At 42.3% G+C, this 21,930-nt stretch overlaps 1 protein-coding gene across 8 annotated transcripts in view; it reads right to left on the bottom strand.

Annotated features, from left to right (window-relative positions):
- Window positions 1-380: 380 nt before the first annotated feature.
- Window positions 381-21,930, bottom strand: part of ZNF410 (zinc finger protein 410) — a 22,093-nt gene continuing 543 nt past the window's right edge. The window contains exons 2-13 of one of the 8 annotated variants that reach the window (XM_074868367.1): window positions 21,639-21,696; window positions 19,605-19,832; window positions 18,870-18,971; window positions 17,989-18,187; window positions 8,608-8,743; window positions 8,079-8,312; window positions 7,632-7,823; window positions 6,639-6,798; window positions 5,636-5,817; window positions 2,803-2,892; window positions 1,574-1,699; window positions 381-1,014 (exon numbers count right to left, since the gene is read on the bottom strand). In XM_074868367.1, the coding sequence (XP_074724468.1) occupies window positions 830-1,014; window positions 1,574-1,699; window positions 2,803-2,892; window positions 5,636-5,817; window positions 6,639-6,798; window positions 7,632-7,823; window positions 8,079-8,312; window positions 8,608-8,743; window positions 17,989-18,021 (1,338 nt within the window). In that variant the 5' untranslated portion in view covers window positions 18,022-18,187; window positions 18,870-18,971; window positions 19,605-19,832; window positions 21,639-21,696 and the 3' untranslated portion in view covers window positions 381-829. The other 7 variants (XM_074868364.1, XM_074868368.1, XM_074868366.1 and 4 more) reach the window with 7 other exon arrangements.

Genomic DNA, 21,930 nt, shown 5'->3' with positions numbered 1-21,930 from the left:
AAATACTGTAGTAAAGAAGACATCTCACTGGACCATCTCCCATCAACTGATGAGATGGTAGCCAAACCCCCATGAGATCCTGATTCACGGGCAGAGCTTCTGCAAGACCTCCAAATTACAGTACTGACAGCAGCACTACCTTTACATTCAGCTAGGGAGCAATATAAACTCAAAGCATTCTCTTTGCATTTATAGTTATTATAGATGCATAGTATCTTAGCAAAACTCTTCATTCTTAATAATGCCAATTCTGAAGAATGTCTTTAACAAAAATACAAAATGATCTGCATCGTAGACTGATTTGAAGAGCTTGATATACCAAACAAATTTTGGAGGAAAAAGTGACTGGGGAAAGCAGGAAAAGAACACAGCAAATGTAATTAAATGATATCAAGTAGTACGTTTATTTCAGATAGTAAGTCAGCTTCTGACAGTGAGATGTATTAGAATATAGTCTCTGAAGGTAAAGGATGGAAGGCAGGCCTGTTGCTCAAGATACTGAATGTTTGTACGGTGCCTAGCACAATGAGGTCCTGGTCCTTAACTGGGGCTCCTAGGTGCTCCAGGAAAACAAACACTTAGGCTTTAGGAGAATGGACTGCATAAACAGTTTTGAAATGGCGTTCCACGACAAGGGCTAAATGACACCTAAGCAGCAGACTTCACCTTTTAAGTTCTGCAAGAGAGAAACTTGGTCCAGGAGGTCTTCTCCAACTCCAGTTTTATGATTCATTCTCCATCTACCCACCTGCTCCGTGCACTGTTAAAGCAATGTTCACTCATCCCACTGCAACATGGTGAGCCTCTAGGAGGAATAATCGATCCCACTTCAGTCACCACATATAAGAGGGCGGAAAAAAGAGCAGCTGGTCTCACCCTCCTCTACTCCAATAATAGACTCAGTGTCTGGCAGGTGCAGAGACTCAACACCAAGGCTGGGTTGAGAGTTCATGGAGATGAGATTCTTACTATGCACTGTAGATTCTTCCAGCAAACTGCTGCCCATCAGTGACTCTATTTGGAAAAAAAGGGTAAAACAAAATTCTCATGATGTAATGATACTGTAATATAAGATACAATCGCTGCCCCACTTCAAGTCACACAGACTTCTTCCCTAGACACCTACTCTATCCATTTCTACTCTTTGGGCATCTGGCACTCCAATGGATGGTAAGCCCTATAGTTATTGTTTTGAGTTGCAGTATGGTGGGATCTCATGCAGGCTTGGTTTTCTCTTTAAATAATTCATACTGCATAAAAAAAACAGGCTGCTTACAACAAAAATACATAATGAAGGACACAAATTCCATGTAAAAAAAAGATCCTAGATTCATGTTAATTTTGAAAACAATAAACCTATCTGCTCCTTGACCACAATACAGAAATACGCCTTTGTCTTCTGTCCTAGAAAAGGGGAAGGTGAGCAATCCATCCTCATCTCCAAGAACAGTATTTTATTCCTTACTGGCTTGTGGTCTCATATTTTCAGGACAAACAATCTTCCCTTCTCTTTGACCATCCACTAACTCTTTCCAGCACTTCTCCCCCACAGACAGTGCCCTCCCTTCCTTACCTGGCTGTTCTCGCTCTCTGCTACCAGCTGTTCCAATTCGGGAGTGGTGTTTCCTCATATGCACATTTCTGCTACCACTCTGGGAAAACGTCTTCCCACAAATTTGGCACTGATGGGGCTTCACTCCTTGAAGTAGAGAGGGGAAAAAATATCCCAAGAATTACCACATTGAGAAGAAAAACCTCATCAACCGAGAAGCCAATAATACTGTTTTGAAATGGCTGTTGACACCACTGGTGCTAATTATCAGTGAAAAAACAAATGAGAAATGTTCCTGTTTCCTGGAGAGCAATAAGCTTCCAGAACAGAAGAGTTTTAGATATCCCTATTGCCAGCTGTTGGAAAACTCAAGTCTGAAGAGTAACATAAAGTCTTCGAGTCTGATTTATGAGAGGGAACAAGTTACTTGGAATCTCTTACTCAGTGACATGGAAATATTTGATGTCCCATACCTAGAATAAAATGACCGAAAGCAAGGAAGCAGAGGCAAGGAAGCTATGTCCTGCCATCACACAACAAATTTCAGCATCCAGTTTACATGACTGAGCAGAGACTGGATGATGACTTGTCACTGTGAATGGATTTCCCTTTTACAGAGCAGACTAACATTTTCACCATACAACAAGTATGATGTCCATACATGTGAGATCAATAGCATGGAAGCCAAGGAGGCAGGGAAGAAAAGGTGTGGAGAACTCAAGTAGTCCCAAAAGTTACTCCTCCAATAAAATCTCCCCTTCCCAAAACATGCCATATTCATCATGTGCTGATGATATTTAAGATAGATCAATCAAAACAGAAGGCAGAGGCTTTGAAACACTTGTGAAATACATTTCCATCTAATGCTTTGTCCAATTACAAGTATGTAATATTAAAAAATAAAGGAAAACCCTACCTATGTCAGAAACCCACTCATGAGACAGTTCAGATTTGAATGGCTTTGATTAATATACAGAGGTGCTACATTCTCCCTTTTAAATAACAAAATGGCAGCTATGAAACAGATATCCAACTTCATGACATTTTAGAAACAATTTTTAAAATGTCATTTGAATTTAGAAACATAAAATTTAGCATACAGGCTACAGGCACCACAAAGGAAGTTGTGAAACACTGTGACCAGAAGTCCTGTAGAAACCAGGGGATTTTTCTTAAGGAAATCAAATTAAAGTCCTACAATAAAGATCTTTTCTTAGATAAGTCACAGAATGTCAGATGAAGACTCCTACCTGAGTGGACAACCAAATGTTTCCGAAGGCTGGAGTATTCGGCAAAGGAGCGACCGCATCCCTGTGCCTCACACAGAAAGGGTTTTTCCCCTACAAGGGAAAAGCAAGTTCTTAGATTTTTGGGATCACAACTTGACCTCATTGTCCAAGTCCCTGAGAACAGCCTCGAGATCTCTACCCCATTCCCCCTTTTGGCCTTACACGCAACAAAGTTCAACGGAAATTATGTATATGCTTCCTAAGACTTTTAAAGCATTCTCTTAATCAGCTTTCAAGAGGAAACACCGGCATTCTTTCTGAAATATTCTTAGATCATCATTCACTGAAGGCAAAGCAAGGGTCCACTATTTCTAAATAGATCTTCCAGGTATATAAATACCAGAAGAGTAATATTAAAGTACCTGGACTATGATATATCTTCTACATGCAGTTCTTAACAACCAGCTCTCTGCTCCACACACTCCCAGGATCCTGTTCCCTTTCTGCCTCTCAGTGCCAAAACGCCCATTAACTGTACTTCCCTTCATATCAGATTCTATACTTTATTTCAGATCAGGCTGAACTTGCCAAAATCCTGTGAGAGATGTGTCAGTCATTTATATTTATGTGTGGAGGAACAGTAATTCAAGGCACAATTTGTTCTCACAGGCTGAAATTTTTTATTTTTATATATCTCCACAGCTATTTTTGTATTTGTCTAAACAAAGATAAATTGGGAGGTGACTAGACTAATGCAATGCAATATAATTAATCTGCTCTAAACACCCTCTTAATAAAGCCTTAATAAAACCAGAGGTAACTTTTGCCTGCAACATCCCACTAAAGAACTCAATATATCATGTTTAACACTATGATTTCAAGTCTTTAACTAGACTACTGTATCAGAGTAACAGCAAGTCCCCAGGAGATTAAGCAAGCTATTTTAGCTATTTTATTGTCTAACATATACATAGTTGTTTCAGAGTAAACTTGTTTTTAAAGCTGTTTCTACTGTGATTTTGCCTTTAGAAGTCCTCTCCCTACAGTTCATTGCTCAGCTTCTTATCTACTACAGCATTCAACAGATCTGAGCAAAAAAGATCAACACAGTATGTTCTGATTGGTGTTACAAAGCTGAAATACGTAGCAGATTCTCAAGCACTGATTGTACCTTCTGGCTTGTTATAAATATTTAAAATTTGGAAGAAGGAAGAAAAACTACCATTGACAAAAATAATAGTACACAGTTTATCTATAAGAAACCCTAGATCTATTTACACCTGCAGTTTTATAACACCTTTGGTCTGATCAAACTCTTAATTGCATATCATCAATTTGCAGGTAAGAAAGTTATTATTTACTCCTCCAGATGCTACTACTCTCTTGGTTGCAGAACACTCACTCTACCATAGCGGATTGTGCATGGGCCTATTTATCTGCATCTTGGCTGGAAGCTTTAAGTGTAAAAGAAAACTGCAAAAATTATGGCTGCTGTTACTACACATTCAAAATTTTATTATTGGTATATATAATGCTTAACTACATCCCAACATCTGCCCCCAAACCGTGTGTTCTAGCTAGACTGCAAATTCTTTAAAATAGCAACCTTTTTCCATGTGTAGCTACAAACTGCATACCATACGGTAGTGTTTAAGTAAGGCAGAAGGCACAAACAGCTGCTGGCAGCCCACATAATCTGCAATTTCATTTTACTAGAGAGGCCTTGTGCTCTCACAGTTGTCAAGGTTATTTTGAAGCGTTAATTAACTGTAATGCGATGCTACCTTCCTAGGCCATCAGGGAATCTCTACCAATATTCTGAGAGGCTTGAACTGGGCCATTTGTTTAAGTGGTGTGATAACCAACCCTGAGGCTTAAAAAACCAAACAAACCCACCAGAATATTCACTATGAACTTTGCTAACTATTAAATTGCTATTCATTTCAGCAGTAACTTATGTGCCTCTCTTAAACCACCTTCTAGGATAAAAACACCTAAAGTATTTTATGTAGTTCTCAAGGCTTTGGCTGGTACACCAACTTCTAAAAATATTGACAAGGCAGGATGAAATTCTACAGAGGAGACATCATAAACAAACCATGTATAAAATACAGCACTATGAAATAAAGGTTCTTGTTTTAATATAAAAAGCTGAGCATGAGTTAAGAGTACATAGGCTCCAGCATATGGTAACATCCTGAATTAGCATTAGCACAGAGCTGTTTGCATGCTAAAATGCTGTATTCTAATTATTGCCCTTTTCTACTAGACTTTGCTCCTATATTTTTGCAACTCATTCCACTGAACTCCTCATTTCCCTAAATTTCCCAAATGTAGTCATTCTACAAGAACCATAGGTAACATAAATTAGTCAGATTCAGCCAGATGTCAGTACAGCTACAATTGTGTCCACCAGGACTCCACACCGGAGAAATATCTACGCTATTGTGCCTTTCAGGAATTTAAAATAGCTTCTTTATAAAAACAATTACAGCAGTCATGTTCACTAACTATTCCCTTGGGAACAGTCTAGTCTCCCCAAAACAACTCACAACCCTCCCTCCGTCAAACAACTTGAGGGGAGAAGGGAATCTTCAGAGCGTGGGTCTGAGCAAAGTACAGCATCATCATATGGTATCTGAAGGGTGAAACCTGTGTGAAATTGTACAGGGGGTAAGCAGTTGATTAATGTGCCCTATTGGTCAATGTGAATTGATAGAAAAGGGACATTAATGAAGGGCAGAGATAAACAACATAATATTCTCAAAAGTTTGAGGACAGAGGAGGAAGTGGTTTATTCCTCAGTAAAGACCCCACCTCTGCAGACCACAAATAGGTGAGGTCTAAAACACACCAGTGTGAATTCGTAGGTGGTTCTTCAGATTTCCAGCTGTCGTGAACTGTTTCCCGCAGCCCAGCTCTGTGCACACGAAGGGTTTTTCACCATTATGAGTTCTCATGTGCACCTTCAGCCTCTGTAAGACATAGAAACTTTTTCCACAGCCTTCTGCTGGGCAGGTGAAGGAGCGGTCATTCCTGGAAAGCAACAAAATAGCTGTTTCATTACCAGCCACTGCAATGTATTTTTCATGAACATCTGACTTCTTTTTTTGATTAAATAAAAAGTAAAAACATTTAAACCAAAATTAATTATATCAGAAAACAGAGAGACTCGACCGAAGTGAGTGACCTAAATTAGTCCTAAGGAACCAGACTCTGGGTGGTCCACTGGAATAATCCGTTCAGGTAATATCTTTTCATCTTATTACCTTGCCTATTCCCTACCCAGAATGATTTAGTAAAGCAGATTGTATAGGAATGTTGTGGAATTTCAGTCACTGGAGGATCAAAAATTACTGTATGTGTACACATAACATATGCAATTACTGCTGGCCCTGTCTCAGGGCAAGATGATGGGCTCATGTCTGTTGGAGTCCTTCACAGTTTTTAAGCTTCTCGTCTACAATTTACCTTACAGACTGCCAATTTCTTAGCTAAAAAAGATTAGGGTCATTTGTTAGAGCAAGCAACTTTGTTCAAGGATATATAAAAATATGATAGCATGCTACAAGTTCTAATGTTCACTATACCACAGAAGCGATACTGATGGTCTTTACTGACCACCTGTTAAAATACAAATATTCTAAACCAAACAATAACAAGGACCTACAAAAATAATCCAAATCTGGTCAAAGTGTTTCAACACAAATGACCTAGAGCAAGCAACAGGCCTAGTACTTCCAAGAGCAATACCAGGTTTTCACAGCTCGTCGATGTCAAAAACTAGCATTATCCCAAATACAGAGCACAGTTTTTCAAAGTCATGACTTTGAAACATATAGCTTTATTCTGCTCACCGGTGTGTTTTCAGATGATACTTGAAGTGAGCTGGCCACACAAATGTCCGATCGCAGCCCTCAACTGTGCACTTCAGCTTCCTTTCCACGCGAGATAAATGAGGAATTGGGCTAGAGTCTTTCGGCTGCCCATCTCCTGAGCACAGATGAACATTTTCACCTGGAAGAAAAAGCCCACCAAAATCTAAATAAGATACAGATTACTATGTGTCAAATTTAATATATAAACCCAGCATCATATATGATACAGGACTGTAAAGCAGGTATGTGCCTGGCTACTAATTGTTTACCATGTCCTACATGCTGCTGCCTAGCCCAAAACAGGGATCAGACACAAATTTGCAAACCTTACCAGGCCCATAAACTATTCCCAACAACCTAGCTGTATCAGATCAGCTGCTACCAGATGAGGCTTACCACAAGAATAGAAAGCCAATACATCAAAAACTGTAAAAATTATATCAACATCAACCAACCAATTTTAAGTATCAGCCAGAATAACTCTTTTTAAAAACACCTTAGCTAAAAGAGATATTGCATTTGTTTGCAATTATTTATTAAAATAATTGTCATAAAGCTTGTGACTAAATCCAATTATGTATTCTCCAGAAAGCTGAGCTCCAAACCCAGTGGAGCTAGGAAGAAAGTATGAATTACAGTATGCATTAAAAACAGACACTTCAATGTGAAAATGAAAGTTGAAATACAGGCAGCTGCAGTCAGAATGAAGATACTCTTTACATGTACCAGAGAACAGGCAGACTACAATGGAACTGCTGGCTCCACTAAAGTTCATTCCCCGAGAAAAACTGGGGACCCTATTTATATTGCAAAAAAATACATGGTTGTTTTGTGTAATTCTGTCACTGATGATTTGAAGATGTCAGAACAGATCAAAAGCAAGAGAAAGTGAAACAGAGGAGGAAACCAGCTGAAACTAGGGGCCTTCTATGGAACATTCAACTTTTGAGACAGAATCAGGGGATTTCCTACCATTATTGCTTGCTTTGGCATTCTTGGCAAGCTGTGCCCGAGTGGCAGCAATTAAACTGTCATGGGCCAATTCTTGCACTCGTAGGAACCACGGGGTACTGCTGTCTGTGCTATCATGAGAGAGAAAATCATTCCCAGAATCTTCTGCTTCATCTTGAACAAACACCAAGTGCTCTGCTGGAGACCCCAGCCCTAGAAAAGAAGACAACCTCATGAAACAGAAGGATAATGTAACAGAGGGAAATTTCTTTTTGATTTTTTGTCTTCGCTGACCTCGACATTGTAGAAAGCTGTTGATGATTAAATGCTCCTGAAATACCCAATAATGCCCAGCAAATTTCATGGTCTTTCCCCTCATAAGCAGCAGGGACAGAGCTGTTACTCATATCTCCTGCATTCTGCTGTCTGAGACATACCCAGCCAGATGACAAAGAGAAGGAGAATTACCTGCTCTTGTTAGGTTGAGAAGAATAAATGAAGTGCTGTCACTGGGCTGGAGGTCTTGCAATAAACTGGAAGTCTCTGGAGTTGACAGAAGTTCAGATGGTTTCTGTACATTCTGTGCCCTTGTTTCCTCTCCATCAGGGCCCACATTTACCTGGAGACTTCTCAAGACAGCAGATGAAGAAACATCTTTGGAAGAATTGGTATGACTTGGAGAAGTGAGATCTCTTTCATCATCTAGTGAAGAAAGTGCAACCGAAGTAAATAAAAGTATAAATACACTATGACTAAAAGATACCTATGAAGTTATTTTTCTAGAAAAAAAATCAGAACTTGAGAGAGATTGGAGGAGGAGGGAATTTTCTATAACTAGTCAGACTTCACTGTTAAATGAGAAAAGTTTCAGTCAGCCTTCTGAACTTGTTCCTCCATGCCTGGAATGCCTTATCAGCAAGAGGCAGTGACCGCAGTGGTGCAGTAAAGAGAGCTGTGTGAAGGGCACGCTTGCTAAGGTCTGCCGCATAGATTTTACCTGGCAACATGAGTCTGTTGCATTCTGAGGTCTCAGTAACAGGAAGGAGAGAAAGACAGGTGATGTCTTTTGGTTCGGATTCCACCAGCCCTTGCCCCAGTGGAATAGAAGTATTCTGAACAAACTGAACCAGCAGCTGAAAAAAGATACTGAAGATTAGGTCAAGAACAGCACAAATCACTTAAAAAGGTACTAAACCCGTCCATTACCCCCTACTGTCTTGTGGGAGACACTGAATATAATCCCATGAATACACATAAAAGTAAATGGAAGCTTTTCAATTTACATTAATGGCAAAGAAGGAATTGTTTCTATTTGTCATCTCTGAAGTACCTATAAAAATTCTCATTTCTTTAACATACAATAAACAGCTCTGGATCATTGCAGACTACTCTGAAGGCTACTTAGGCTATATTCCTTTTTAATTCATCTTTTACTAAGATGAATTTTACCAATATATGACACATTTTAAGGCATATATTCCTTTTTAATTCATCTTTTACCACTTGATACTTTACTACACTAACCTTCCAAGTAAATGTTTTCTATGCTCAGCCTTTGGTACAGGTATTTTTTTAAATCATTGTCATTAAATACTTAACTGAAAGAAAGCTAGCCTTTTTAAAATAAAAAAGCCAGCAAAAGACTAGTTGCAAAGATGTCTAGCTAATGGCTATTCAAAATAGGCAGATAATGATCAGAGGAACAAGGTTGGTATGACAAGGGGGAGAACACAGACAGTCTTATCCATCCAAATCAGCTATTCCTAAAACCGTCAAAGACGGACAATTAAAGTCATTGTCCTTAGTGTAAAACCCACCCACTAAGGGGATTCAACAGAAGAAACCCTCTCCAGAATACTGTGCAAAAAACAAGGGGGACTATTGCACAAAGAGGTATAGGACTTATGCTGGGAAGCATTCCCTGGGGAGGACTTTGGGACTGAACAAGAGATTTGGGGGATCGTACAGGACTTACTATGCATTGTTTAAGGGAAAGGTCAATGGCAGGAAAAGGAAGGGGTCAAGGTGGATCAGGGCAGAACAAACAGAAAAATGGAGAGGGAAGGATAGAAGAGGCTCATTACATATAAGCAGAAAGTTGGTCAATTCAGTTGTCTGGTGCAGTCTAACCATTGCAGTCCATCCTGTCTTCTTATTAAATGCCATTCCTAACTACCTCCTGTGTGATCCCTATCTCTAGAGTGTGTGTGTGTGTGTGTGTGTGTGTGAGAGATATGCTAGTGAACTCCAAGCCAGGCTAGTTGGCAAGCAAAATGAGAAGTGTGGGGACAGATCCTGGAGAAACCCATGAAGGTTTTCTCTAGGCAGCAACCCTTGGAAACAGAATCAGGCACTCTGCGTTGCCTGTGTTTATTTGGGTAAAGCGACAAGCGTCCTACTTGTCTCAATCTGTTTGGCACCAGTCACATCTGTACAGTGCATGTGTGTGTGCACCTCTTTGAAAATTGTACTAGACCTCACTAGTGGCTGGATCTAAGATCAGAAATAGGGAGCAGCCCTCATCCTGACGGGCCCAGGAGGTGAAAGATTCCCTGGGTCATTCAGTCCAGCAGATTTAGCCATCCTTAACATCAGTCAGATCTGGCAATGCAAAAATTACTTCTGGCTAACTCCTAAAAATCTTGAGTTTCAAAAAAAGAACCTGACATTTGAAAAGGAACTGGAAGTCAGAGAAATGCCTTTCCTCACCCCTGAAAGTCTCCCCATATTTAACCAAGTTCAGAGCAGCAAAGCATGCACCTGGTTTAGTCATTCTGTCCCCCCAAGAACACCTCAAGCTTTTGTCAGACTACTGGATATATATAATGCTGGACTCCTCTTTACCTCCAAGGCACAGACACAGAAATAAGACTCTTTTTTCTGTTACCAGTGCCACACCAGTCCATACTAAAATATTCTGATTTAACAAAGGAAGTGCTGCTGGGAGTTAGGAGATAACACAGCCCAACGTTTGCAATCGACTGAACTAATTCTTCTGTGAACGCCACAAGCTTTTTTAACAAACATGGTCCCAAATCCCTCCCTTATATGGAATTAAACTTCCTTCCAGAGACCAGAAAGACTGAAAAGGGTCAACTGTAACAGATCCAGACACATACTCCACACTTCAGAGAAAATGCCCCTCAAAAACCATATGTAGGATCTATTTGTTTGGTTGTAAGTTCTGTCAAACAGACTTACTCCTATACTCACACTCTCAAAATATTTTGAAAAACACAGATGAAATAAATATGAAAAATAATATCACACCAAAAACTTAACCCTCAAGTCACTATTCCTTATCTCTAGGAAACTCCTTGACATAAAGATCCTGCATTCTGCTGCTGTCTAGCAAACAACTGTATGCAACAGACTTCCTTTATCTTTGGCATTTAAAAAGAAACTGTACAAGATAATTATTCAAAAGCTACCACTCTCATTGTGACACATTTTAGCATGCATTCATGCAGAGCCCAGATGGACTTGTCTGTGCAGTGAGATGGTTCATCAGTGTCAAAAGAAACAGAGTAAAAAAGCATGATATGCCCATGGTATATTTGTGATTAAAACTTAACAGTCACTAATAATTTGAGTCTTATTTTTTATGTTGCAATTGTCTTAGTATTTAATTTTCAGAATTACTGGCACCCAATTCCAAATTATTTCTATAGCAGATACCAGCCTTTGAGTTTCTCCTACATCAGGACAAAGTTCATTAAATAAAAGAAACTGCAGAGAAAACTTAATAGTTTGGGCTCTGATTTCTCTATGCTTATTGTCTCTCATGAAAACACTGGAAATACTGATGCTTCTTCAAACAGTTTTACCTCTAAGAGCTAGTGCTGTCAGAGCCCTGAAGCCTTAATTGGCTGGACCTCCACCCACCCTCTGCCCAGGGGCTCTGTTTAAGCTCAGTCTGTGCTCTCTAGTCCCTTCCTGAGCTGTGTTGTAGGTCTACCTGTCTCAAAGCCCTATCTCCTGGATAGACCACAGACTTTTACTGCATCAGTGTCTTCAGCCCCATCTCCTGCTACTCCTGACTGGACTCTCTGGATAGACCCTGGACCTGGTTCATCACTTTGCCTCATCCAGGGCTGTGGATGGACCCTGTTCCCAGCACCATCTCTGCCTGCCATGCTCAGGTGCTGCAGTATTGTGCCCTGGTGTGTGAGGACACCCCCTGGGCTGGGATCACCCGTAGCTCCCAGCTCACCCTCCCCCTTAGGAGCAGTCTGTCACTGTTGACAATTATGAAGGTAAAACTTAAGTCTTGAAGTCATTCAGATGGCAATATGCCACTTCAACTAGGCCACAAGCCAGACTGCAGTTTGAAAGGTTAGCATGTTTTCCTCTTAGATATATTGTAAGATTATTCAGAGGCCTCAGTCAGAAGAGGGAACTATCTTTATACTGTCAAAAAAATGCATAGGCAATAAGAGACAGTCCCTCTCCCAAGGCCATGCATTCTAATTTAAGATTAAAAAATAGGAGAAAGAGGAGTAAAAAAAGAAGAGACTTAGGAATAACAAAGCCAGGCAGCCAGAAGAAAGAAGTTTAGACTAAAAAGACATAGGCAGCAAGATGGCTCTAAATTACTGGATTCTTTTATTTAAATGCTGTTCATGATTCCTACTGCTGCCTACTCTACCATGAAACACTTCTTTTATGGACTCTTTTTATAGAAAGCCTTAGATAAAACTTCTCTCCTAAAGTAGGAAAGCTTTACTTTGAACCCTACACTTCCACACAGCAACATTAAGTCACTATGGAAAAGCAAACTGCAGCAGCCACAAACAGATGCTCAGAAGAAAATAGACACTTTTAATTGTAAAGTAATAACAAGCTGGTACAGAGAATTAAAAGGGAGCAAAAGAAGCAGAAGTAAACAAAAGGACATGAATCATGCTTATTATTAAAATTTGGAATAAAAAACCCCAACCCTTCCCACAAACTAAAGCAAACCAATCACCAACTCTACATCAAATAATTCAGAGAAAAAAAAAAATTTCATGTGACAGTTATATCTTGACAGCTAAGTACTTCCATAAACCTTGCTTCCTGTTCAAAATCACTGAATACCTTTGACAACTACAGCAACTGGAATATAGGAAAAAAATCATTACAAACACTGTGTCATGCTTTCTTAAGTTTCTTTTAATTTGGTTTTGCAGTTGAAAGCAAATAGGAAATCGTAAGGGTATCTGGGAGTTAGCTAGTCAGCATAAAAAACAGCCTAGGAACAGGAGAGGTGATAAGTTAAATGTGCAGATACACAAACTCTAACAAAGTGCAGATAAGAGAGAGTAACAAAGACCAGAACTCCTGAGACATTGACGGATGGGCCATTACAGGAACGACTTGAATGTGACCTTGAAGAAATTCAACCAGAAGCGTTGTAAGAAATAGGAACAATGTTATCATGGATTACCAGAACTCATCTCACAAGCAAGAGCAAACTTCTTATGGGATATGAGGGAAATTCTGGGACCAGGTAAAACTTATTATTAAGATCTCTTAAGATGAGGAAGCTGTGGGAATGTGAAAAACGTGGCTGTTTAGGGGAAGGATCAAGGTGGATAGGAGGGGAAGGGGTTGGCCACATGTTAGCAGGCTGCAGGTCAGTACACTGCTCTGCCTTGTCACTGTAGTCTATCTGGTCTTCTCAAATGTTCTTTGCTCCTAAATAGTTGCTGAGGATGTTCATCTAGTTAGCTTTACACTGGACTAGCCTGTCATAGTCTGGAAACCCAAGATCCTGGCCAGAGACTGGATTAAAAAGCCCAGGGCCTGGAGGTAGATCCTGGAAGGACTCAGGTTTGGCAGAGACTGGACAGATGCATGGCTGTGAGTATGCATGTCAGCTGAGCGAGGGCACGTGTGTGATATGTTAGCAAACTGCAGATTTCAAGCCTGGTTACCTGATGAGTAGGAACAGGATTAGGCCATTTGTCGTCTTCCTGTTCCATGTGAATGCCATTTGTGGTTGGGGGGGGTGCCTGTAAAAGTAGCATCCTGCCATGTGTTAGTATTTACAGCCACACATGTCTGTACTGTCTACGTGTGCATGGGAGCATATTTGCAGTTCAGGCTCAGCCTCACTTCTGTGTGCACCTGGGAACCGTCCAGTGGTCTCTTGTCTGAAGGACCAGGAGGGGAGGAATCTCCTGGATGCTACAGTTTGTCAGATCTCATAACCACATAATATCTGGTATCACAAACAGGAGCCAGATGGGCTGTAAGTATTCCCGAGGTGGTGACTATAGAATCCCTATGTAAGGAGGGGACTGATCGTTCTCCAAGTACGGCCAAAGTGCTAGAATTTGCAACCAAGCAGACAGAACATCTTGGGGCACCTGATTAGGAATAGTTAGGGAAACTGAATGCACAGAATATTAACAGAACACAAAAGAAATGATAAGAGGTGTGAGGTAGCTTTACTCTATAGCCAAGATATATCTCTTGGAATTTGAAACAAATTTTGATGTTGATTAATTGCAAAAGGACATCCTCGACTTAAAGATTCAAATTTTATGGGCCAGACATGAGTCATACAGAGAGATTCTATAAGTCTTGGAGGGACAAAATGGGCAAAATTCAGCAGCATCTTGCTATGGAGAATTTTTTTTTTGGCTCTTCCATACCACCTTCTTGAATATACCCTCCTTTTACTCCCTCTGCTGAAACACCACATGACTCTGAAAATCCTGTAAGTAGTGTATGTACTAAAAATGTAAATATTTCTTGGCTCTTGATAGTAAACAAATAATTGTCATCCCTGCTGGACAACAAGAGATGGCTGGACAGGATGATCCCAGGGTCTATCACCACAAACAGTGCAGAATGCTTGTCTTGCCAAGAAGCTTAGATAATGACTCGAGGGGAAAAAAACCCACATCAAAAAAAAAAATCTTTTTAAAGAACTGGGAATCCCTCCTAGAGATCCTTAAAAAAAAAAAAAAGCACAACAGAAACAAATGAAAATATGGCCATCTGGGATGGATCAGGTTGGTTTGTGTCCCATAACAGACCCCCTTCATCAGATGATTCAGAAGCCAAGGAGTGTCAGGCAGCTGCTTTGTTTGAGGTGGGGATGGCTGGGAGGGACAGGGGAGGAAGGTTCTCTAGTACTAATGTTCAAGTCTATCCTCCACTGGACAGCTGGAGAGCTAGACTAGACTCCCAGAGCAGCAGGGACCATGGTTTTTTATCCATATGGTTTCTGTTCTAAATTTAACCAGTGAACCGCTACAAAATAAAGAGGTCAAAAGGTCATTTAGCAGAGAAGGAGGGGTGAGGGGGAAAGGAGGGGTTGGAGCTGGAGGGTGTGGAGGGCAGGAGGCTTGTTAGCTAGAAACTGGGATGTCTTCCTCCCATACAACCTCTGGGGAATTAATTCATCCTTAGGAGTCTATCCTCGTGAGGCACCGATGAGGAGAGAAAGGAGAGGCTAAAATACCTCCCTCCACCCCCTTTTCAACAGCCAATTCAAGTTAGAGAGCTGTAGTTCACTTTAATGTGTTAGAGCTACCCCCGACAGCAGAAAACACCCTGCAGTGGACCCCTGTGGTGGAGGTGGCTTGGAAATACTTGCAATTGTAACAAATCACCCTGAAGGCTTAAAGCATGCAAAAAGCAGATCTTATCAGTTCCCTGAGGAATGCTCATAATACAGCTTTGGGTGCAGGGAGTCCAGAAGAAAAAAGTCTGACCTTACAAACCATCTTCAAACAACTTGGTAACTTCCTATGAAAAGAGGATTCACCTCTTCTTAAGTATTAAACATTTACTGGCATGTTGGTGGCTTCTTTAGAGATAAAACCAGTGACAAAGGAATTTATGCAATCCATCAATAGTGCTTTGATTAATATTATTTAGATGTTACACAAATACAGTTAGCTCTTAATTAATACCTTTCTCACATGGTAGGGGATATGAAAGAACATCTGTGGCTATAAGAATTATGGTGCCGTGGCTAACCAAAGGATCCAAAATCATTGTTGACTTTCAGAGATACTTGAATTGCTATTTAGGAAAGGTGTAAAAAAGGGTATCTACCAGTTTCACATCAAAGGAGTAGAAAACAGTACTAACTTAACACTCAGCTTTCACAATTAGAACCAGAAAGAGGCTGTGCATAGATTTGGTAATCCACAATGTCAGTGAATCCCAATCTGTAGCATAAAATAGCCCTGATCAAGATTGAGGAACATGGTTTAGAAGACAGCATCTATGGAAAGGATGCCCTCTGCAACCACCGTAGCTTTCATGCATCAAGCCTGTTCCTACTGGAGAATGGCCTACTCTGCTCTGGGCTTGCTGGGAAGGAAATGTACCTCTGCTATGGGGAAATAGGACTATTATGTAAACATGCCTAATTAACAAATACCTTGCTCAAATTGAGAAAAAACAAGGCCCACTACAGCTCCTATTCGAGGAATGAGGGAGCAAGCACTCCAACTATCCAGGTCCTGGGCTGTCAGAAACAATCTATGGGAATTCACCGACTCACAGACTGAAGTAACAAAGTCCCCTGACCTTATAATTCAGAACTGGGAGAAAATTGGATAGAAGTTAAGAGATATCAACCACAAGGCAAGAGAAAGCCCCAAAACTCCCTGCAGCCCATGCTGAGACTACTCATGGCTACTACGAATTTGCAGCTACTTTTCCTGAATAGTGTGATTGGAAAGGCTTTGGCTGCTCCATTAAGAAACAAATACCTTAACCACATGACCTGGGCTGTGACAAATTACCAGCATGTAATCATCATTCTCTTTAGAATACCAGTTTAACGTACCTGCTGTATTGCATATGGACTGAAAAGGGATAAAAACAGAAGACTCAATAAAACCAATTCAATTTAACCAATTCAATTTAAACTTGCAAACTTCCTGAAAAGGTACTTCATAGCTCCTCTGCTCTAGGACCTTAGCCTTCTAAAAAGCTAAAGCTGACAACCAGAAAAGCAAGGACACAAAGCGATACAGTCCTCTGCACTTTTAAGTAGGTGAATGTACAGATAGCTGGCTAATGGCTATTCAGCTGAAAAGACAAAGGCAAGAAATGGGAGAGGTAATAAATTGAACATACAAATCTGTTGAATGTAACAAACTGCAGACTGTTGTATCTAGCAAATTATAGGTAAGAGTAACAAAGACCAGAACTCCTCAGACACTGATCAGTAGGCCACTGCTGAAGTGAAATCTTGAAGAGGTTCAACCAGAACTTTTGTAACTGGTAAGAAAACAAAATTGTCTTTGGTTATCTGAATGGGTCTCACAGGAAAGACCAAACTTACTATCCGATATAACAAGAACTGCAGGATGTGTAAAACTTATTATGCAATGTTTAGGGGGAGGATCAAAGGAGGAATCAAGGTGGGTAAGTGGAGAAAGAACCGTGGGTATGGGGGAGAGAAGAGACACCAATCATATGTTCACTGGCTGCTGGTCAGTACACTGCTGTGTCTGATCACTGCAGTCCCTTCTATCTACTTACTAAGCATATTCCTAAACATTCTACCCACAAGTGAGCGCACTGCTAGTGAACTTCTAGCTGACTAATGTGTGAGGAGGAGGCAACCATACTCTGAAAAAAACCCAAGATTCCAGCCAGAAACTGGCTAAAAAGCCCTGGGTCTGCACACAGATACCGGAAAGACTTCAGGTCTGGCAGAGACCAGGCACATCTGTGACTGTGAGTATGCATGAGAGTTGTGTGATGAGGGTATAGATATATTCCACTAACAAACTTTAGTGTTGTTCATGCTGTTTGTGTTTACCTCTTAAAGGTACTTTTACCTGTGCATGTGTTAATCTGTTTGTGGCCAGCTGTGCATGCACTGTGTACACACACATACATCACTGCAATTCACGCTCAGCCATGCTACTGGCTGAGCCTGGGAATGGTCCAGCAGCCTCACACCAAGCAACCGGGATCCCCTGGATGCTGCTGCCTACCACTTCTGCCAACTGCTTAATGGAAACACGAGTACTTTAAAGAACAGAACTGGCTGATGCTAACAGAATAATCCAGACTCCCCAAAGCCAAGTGAAGTCAGTTTGGTTTGAGGGAAAGAAGTAGTCAATACAGTAATTTATTTTATTCTTGTAACAGAAAGAACATTATAAAAGTGAGAAAAATAATGTAACCTGAGAAAAGGCAAGAGTATTGGCTGACAATGAATGGAGGGGGAAAAAACCTGCAGTATTCTTTAATCTTTTACCGTTCGAATCAAAACTCGGAAGCATTACAAGATGCCACTGAAAACACTTTGAGAATTGACATGTAAGCAGCAAACTGAGTAAACTCATTGAACTTTTTCTAAGTGTTGCCCATAAATGTTCCTGGGAACCAAAGCCAGTTCACAATTGCTCACCTCAGGTTTGGATTCTAACTCATCCGATAACATTGATTCAAGTGTCCGATTCCTGCAGCTGTCCTCAGCAAGGCACAGATTTTTTTTTTTTTAATTCAGAAAGAACAACACTCCCTGCTTATTCTCATATTTTCCTAAGTGTAAAACAGTGTGGCGGTCCTTCTGCAAGAAGCTGTGTTGCACAAATATTCAATTTAACCTAAAACAACAAAAAAGGAAATATAAAGAGATAGGAACCAAAAACCAAAAGCAAAGCAAAAAGAAGTGAGCAGATATCACATGTAACTGCAAAATATACTTTGAAGTACTTGGGAAACTCATTTACCCAGGTTCCTGCATTTCTCTTGTCATTGAGTCAGCAACATCCTAACATTGCAAAATTAACTTGCAAAGGCTATTTATCTCATTTTCACTGCAATAGCTCACCTTCAATGGAGAACTGTTTGTCCTGGAAACTGATGGGATCAACTGAAAATCACACAGAGCATGCAAGAAACAATTCCCAGATTGCAAAACAGTGGAATTATCCAAACTGGTGATGAAAGGCAACCATATACAAACAACCTGCCACCAGGAAACTTCTGCTTTTCCTGTCAAGATGTTACATTTCTGATTTTGTGAAAGGATGAACACAGGTAGGTTAGAAGTTATTTCACAATATTTCACAAATACCCATACAATGTTTCTTCCTTGGGCTACAAGGGAAAATGAGAACAAGTTTGTATCTATTTTTGCCTACTGGGAAAGCACTCGGACACTAGCCGTGGGGGAAGAAAGTGAACCACGTACAGTTCTTCCTTCCCTTTCGTCACAATTACAAATCTATTGAATATATCAAAAAATAACGAGAAAACTAGATCAGCTAAAAAAAAAAAACCCACCCTAAAAGCCTTCCTGTAGTACTCCTGACAGCAAGCTGTGCAGCACAAGATACTCCGTACAGGAGCCTCACCTTCTGCCGCGAGGGGACAAGGTAATAAACACTGTGAAAGCAGAATAACTCAGGCCAACGCATGCAAGCCAGGGCTCGTGAATATTCCCGCTTGTTCACCCGTTGCCCCCTTTCAGCCCGCACTCGGGAGGGCGGGCCCCGAGCGACCCACGGGGACGCGAGCCGGAGCTGCCAGGCCCGGCTGCCCACGGCCCGGCGGGCCCCGGCCGGGGCCCTGTGGGGGGAAGAGAGGGAGACCCCGGCGCCGCGGGGCAGGGCGGAGCGCCGAGCCCCGGCCAGGGCCGCGCCCCTCCCCCGCGGGGCAGGTGCGCCACCCCGCCCCCCCGCGGGGGCCGCTCCGTCGCCGTGAGGGGCGGCCCCCGGCGGTGGGGAGGGCCGGGCCGCCCGCCCCCGCTCCCCGGCCCGCTGCGCTCCCCTGCGCCGCGGAGGGCGGCGAGTCCTGGAGGAGCGCCCCGGCCCCCGCCTCCCCCCGCCCGCCTTACCGGCATCTCAGCCGCCCGGATGTGACGGAGCCCCCAAGCGGAAATGCCGCGGCTGGGGGGAGGGCGCTTCTCCTCAGCTCAGCTCGATGGTGAGCGCTGGCAGGAGCGCCGCTTCCGCCCGCCGACGGGGCTCAGCGGCGGCTGCGCAGTGTCCCTGTCCCCACCCTTCCACCTCGCCTCACCGTGTGCCCGTGCCCTGCAGCGCCGTCTCCCTGGGGGGCTCCCCCCCGGCCTTCCTGAGGAGCCTCTGCGGGGACGGGCGTTGCCCCGCGCGAGGGGGTTTCTTGCTCCTTCTCTCAGCCCCGAAAGACGGAGCAGTAACAGCTCGGTGCTTGGGTTTTCCCCGGTTCCATCGGGATCGTTACCAGGACAGCAGGGTTCAGCTGCGGCCTGATTCCTCTTAAAATAACCTTTTGAGATAGAAGAATATTTTACAGGTGAAGGTTATGAGTTTACAGTTACTTGAGTAACTTAAGAGTGACTTGAAGTTTACAGTCAAGTTCTATGTCTAACTGGTGAACTCTTTTCTTCAACATATATCAACGCAAAAGACATTATTTCAGTTTGTTACAGCACATGTGGAAACACTGGTTTGTTTCCTACTAGTGCTTGGTTTGTGTTTCTGCTTTGCTCTGACTTGGTGTGTCTGTTCTTGCAGTTGGTGATGGAGAACAGTGCAGAGCAGCTCACTAATGACATGTACCAAGTTAGTAATTCCAGAAACATACATGCCTTAATGTACCTAAAACCCAAGATGGGACGGACTAATTTAAAAAGCTTGTTTTTATTCATTAGCCTTATCTTGGTATCTAGGTTAGCAGGACAGAGCTCCCAAAGCAGCGGGGTTGGCAGCCTCTGGTCTTGGCATTAGCTGCTGAACCGGTGACCTTCAGGTCCAGTAAACTTTAACTTGGTTATGGCGAGTCCATAGCTTTGGAGCCACGTATGATTCCTGACTCCCATGCCAGAATGGCTACTCATGGGATGGTGCTGGTGCTGCTGAGCAGCGAGAATCCCTGGCAGTATGGAAGTAACCCAAGTGGAGCTGTCAAGGCTGGCAATACCAGATTCCCCCGGGGCTCACCCCATTCTGATCCACGATGGGCTGTGCAAGAACCTGGGGTCACTTCCCAGGAAATGACTCTCATCTCCTGCCTGGGCACTGCTTTGGAATGGTTTCCTCTTTCAGCCCCTCCAAGATGTGCAGTATGGCTCCTCTGCCTTTCACAGCCACTTCAAAAATTTGATTTGCAGCTTAAAGATTCACAGTTACACTCAGCTTTAAATGTTCAGCGAGTGGTTTCGTGGAGGGCTACGTGCCGGTGTCATACTGACAGCCTAGTGCTTCAGCAACAAGACCACCGACCAGCTACCTCCTGGAGCCACCCAGTAACTCCCGACAGTCTGCAAGCAAGTTAGAGGCACGTCTTTTTGAGCTGTTATCCCATCAACCTGCAGTCACTGCATTAGTACTAACAAAAAGCTTGCGCCGTGAAATCAACTCTCAGTCAAGCTGAAGCACGTTTCCTATGTCCAAGGCAGGGAAAACTGTGATTCAACACCCAGAATCGGCAGCCTCAGATTTGGTTGCCTCAGTGCCATACTGGCCATGCAGATGGATCGAATCGGGGAACCTCACAAAGTCTGGCATTTATCATGTCAGACCACTTGGCCATAGTTGTGATGACCCAAAGCTTTAGAAAGACTCATTTATTCACTCAAGCCTGCAAAACTGAAGGTAATAGTTCCCAAGATGGAGTATTTAAACATAGCCCTGATAAGCTGGAGCTGAGTGAATGACCATGCAACGGTCACAGTAAAAGACCATTTCACTGTGTTTATTATTACAGGCACAATCCCACATGTGCCGATCCAATACAATCCAACAAAGGCAACCAGAAATGCAGAACTACTAACTTCACAAGCCATTTTTTCTTGATGCCACTTTGGTAATCCCAGGGCACTGAATCCTAAAGCTTGATTCTGTTACATTAAGAAATTTAGTAATCTTGGAAACCCTTTGACTCATCGTCAGCCCAACAGTGTGGAATTGTTGAGTAGTAAGATACGGAGATGTGTAGGCACATAAGTTCCTTTTGTTTGCATCCTTCTAGGTCAGGTGAGTTGGGCTGCTTCAGAGCTTGCATCTTGACTGCCTGGGGAATTCTGGTCTAATCTGACAGGGGAATCTGCAGTGGGAGTAGCACAATGCTTACCTGAGTTGTTTATGCAGGTCCAAATCACTCACGCAGGTGTGTGAAGCAGCACCGGTCCCTGAGGAGAGAAGAAGAGTCCACCTGGGAATTTCCTACAGTCTCACCTTCTCAATAACATCTGTCCCCTTCTCTCTCATCAAGGAGAAATAGATGACTCAGTCACATTTCCCCCATGACCAGATTCAAGAAAAGAGAAACGATGGGTTTTTCACCCCTGCTGCGAGACAGAGAAAATAGCTAGTCACAGAGTAAAGGGAGAGTGGTGTTTTAGATTTGGCTGTCGATAAATCTG

This window comes from Strix uralensis, chromosome 4 (assembly GCF_047716275.1).
Source record: "Strix uralensis isolate ZFMK-TIS-50842 chromosome 4, bStrUra1, whole genome shotgun sequence".
NCBI classification, from domain to species: domain Eukaryota; kingdom Metazoa; phylum Chordata; class Aves; order Strigiformes; family Strigidae; genus Strix; species Strix uralensis.
Note: the sequence above shows the minus strand (reverse complement) of the source record. Positions and strands in the feature narration are given on the sequence as shown.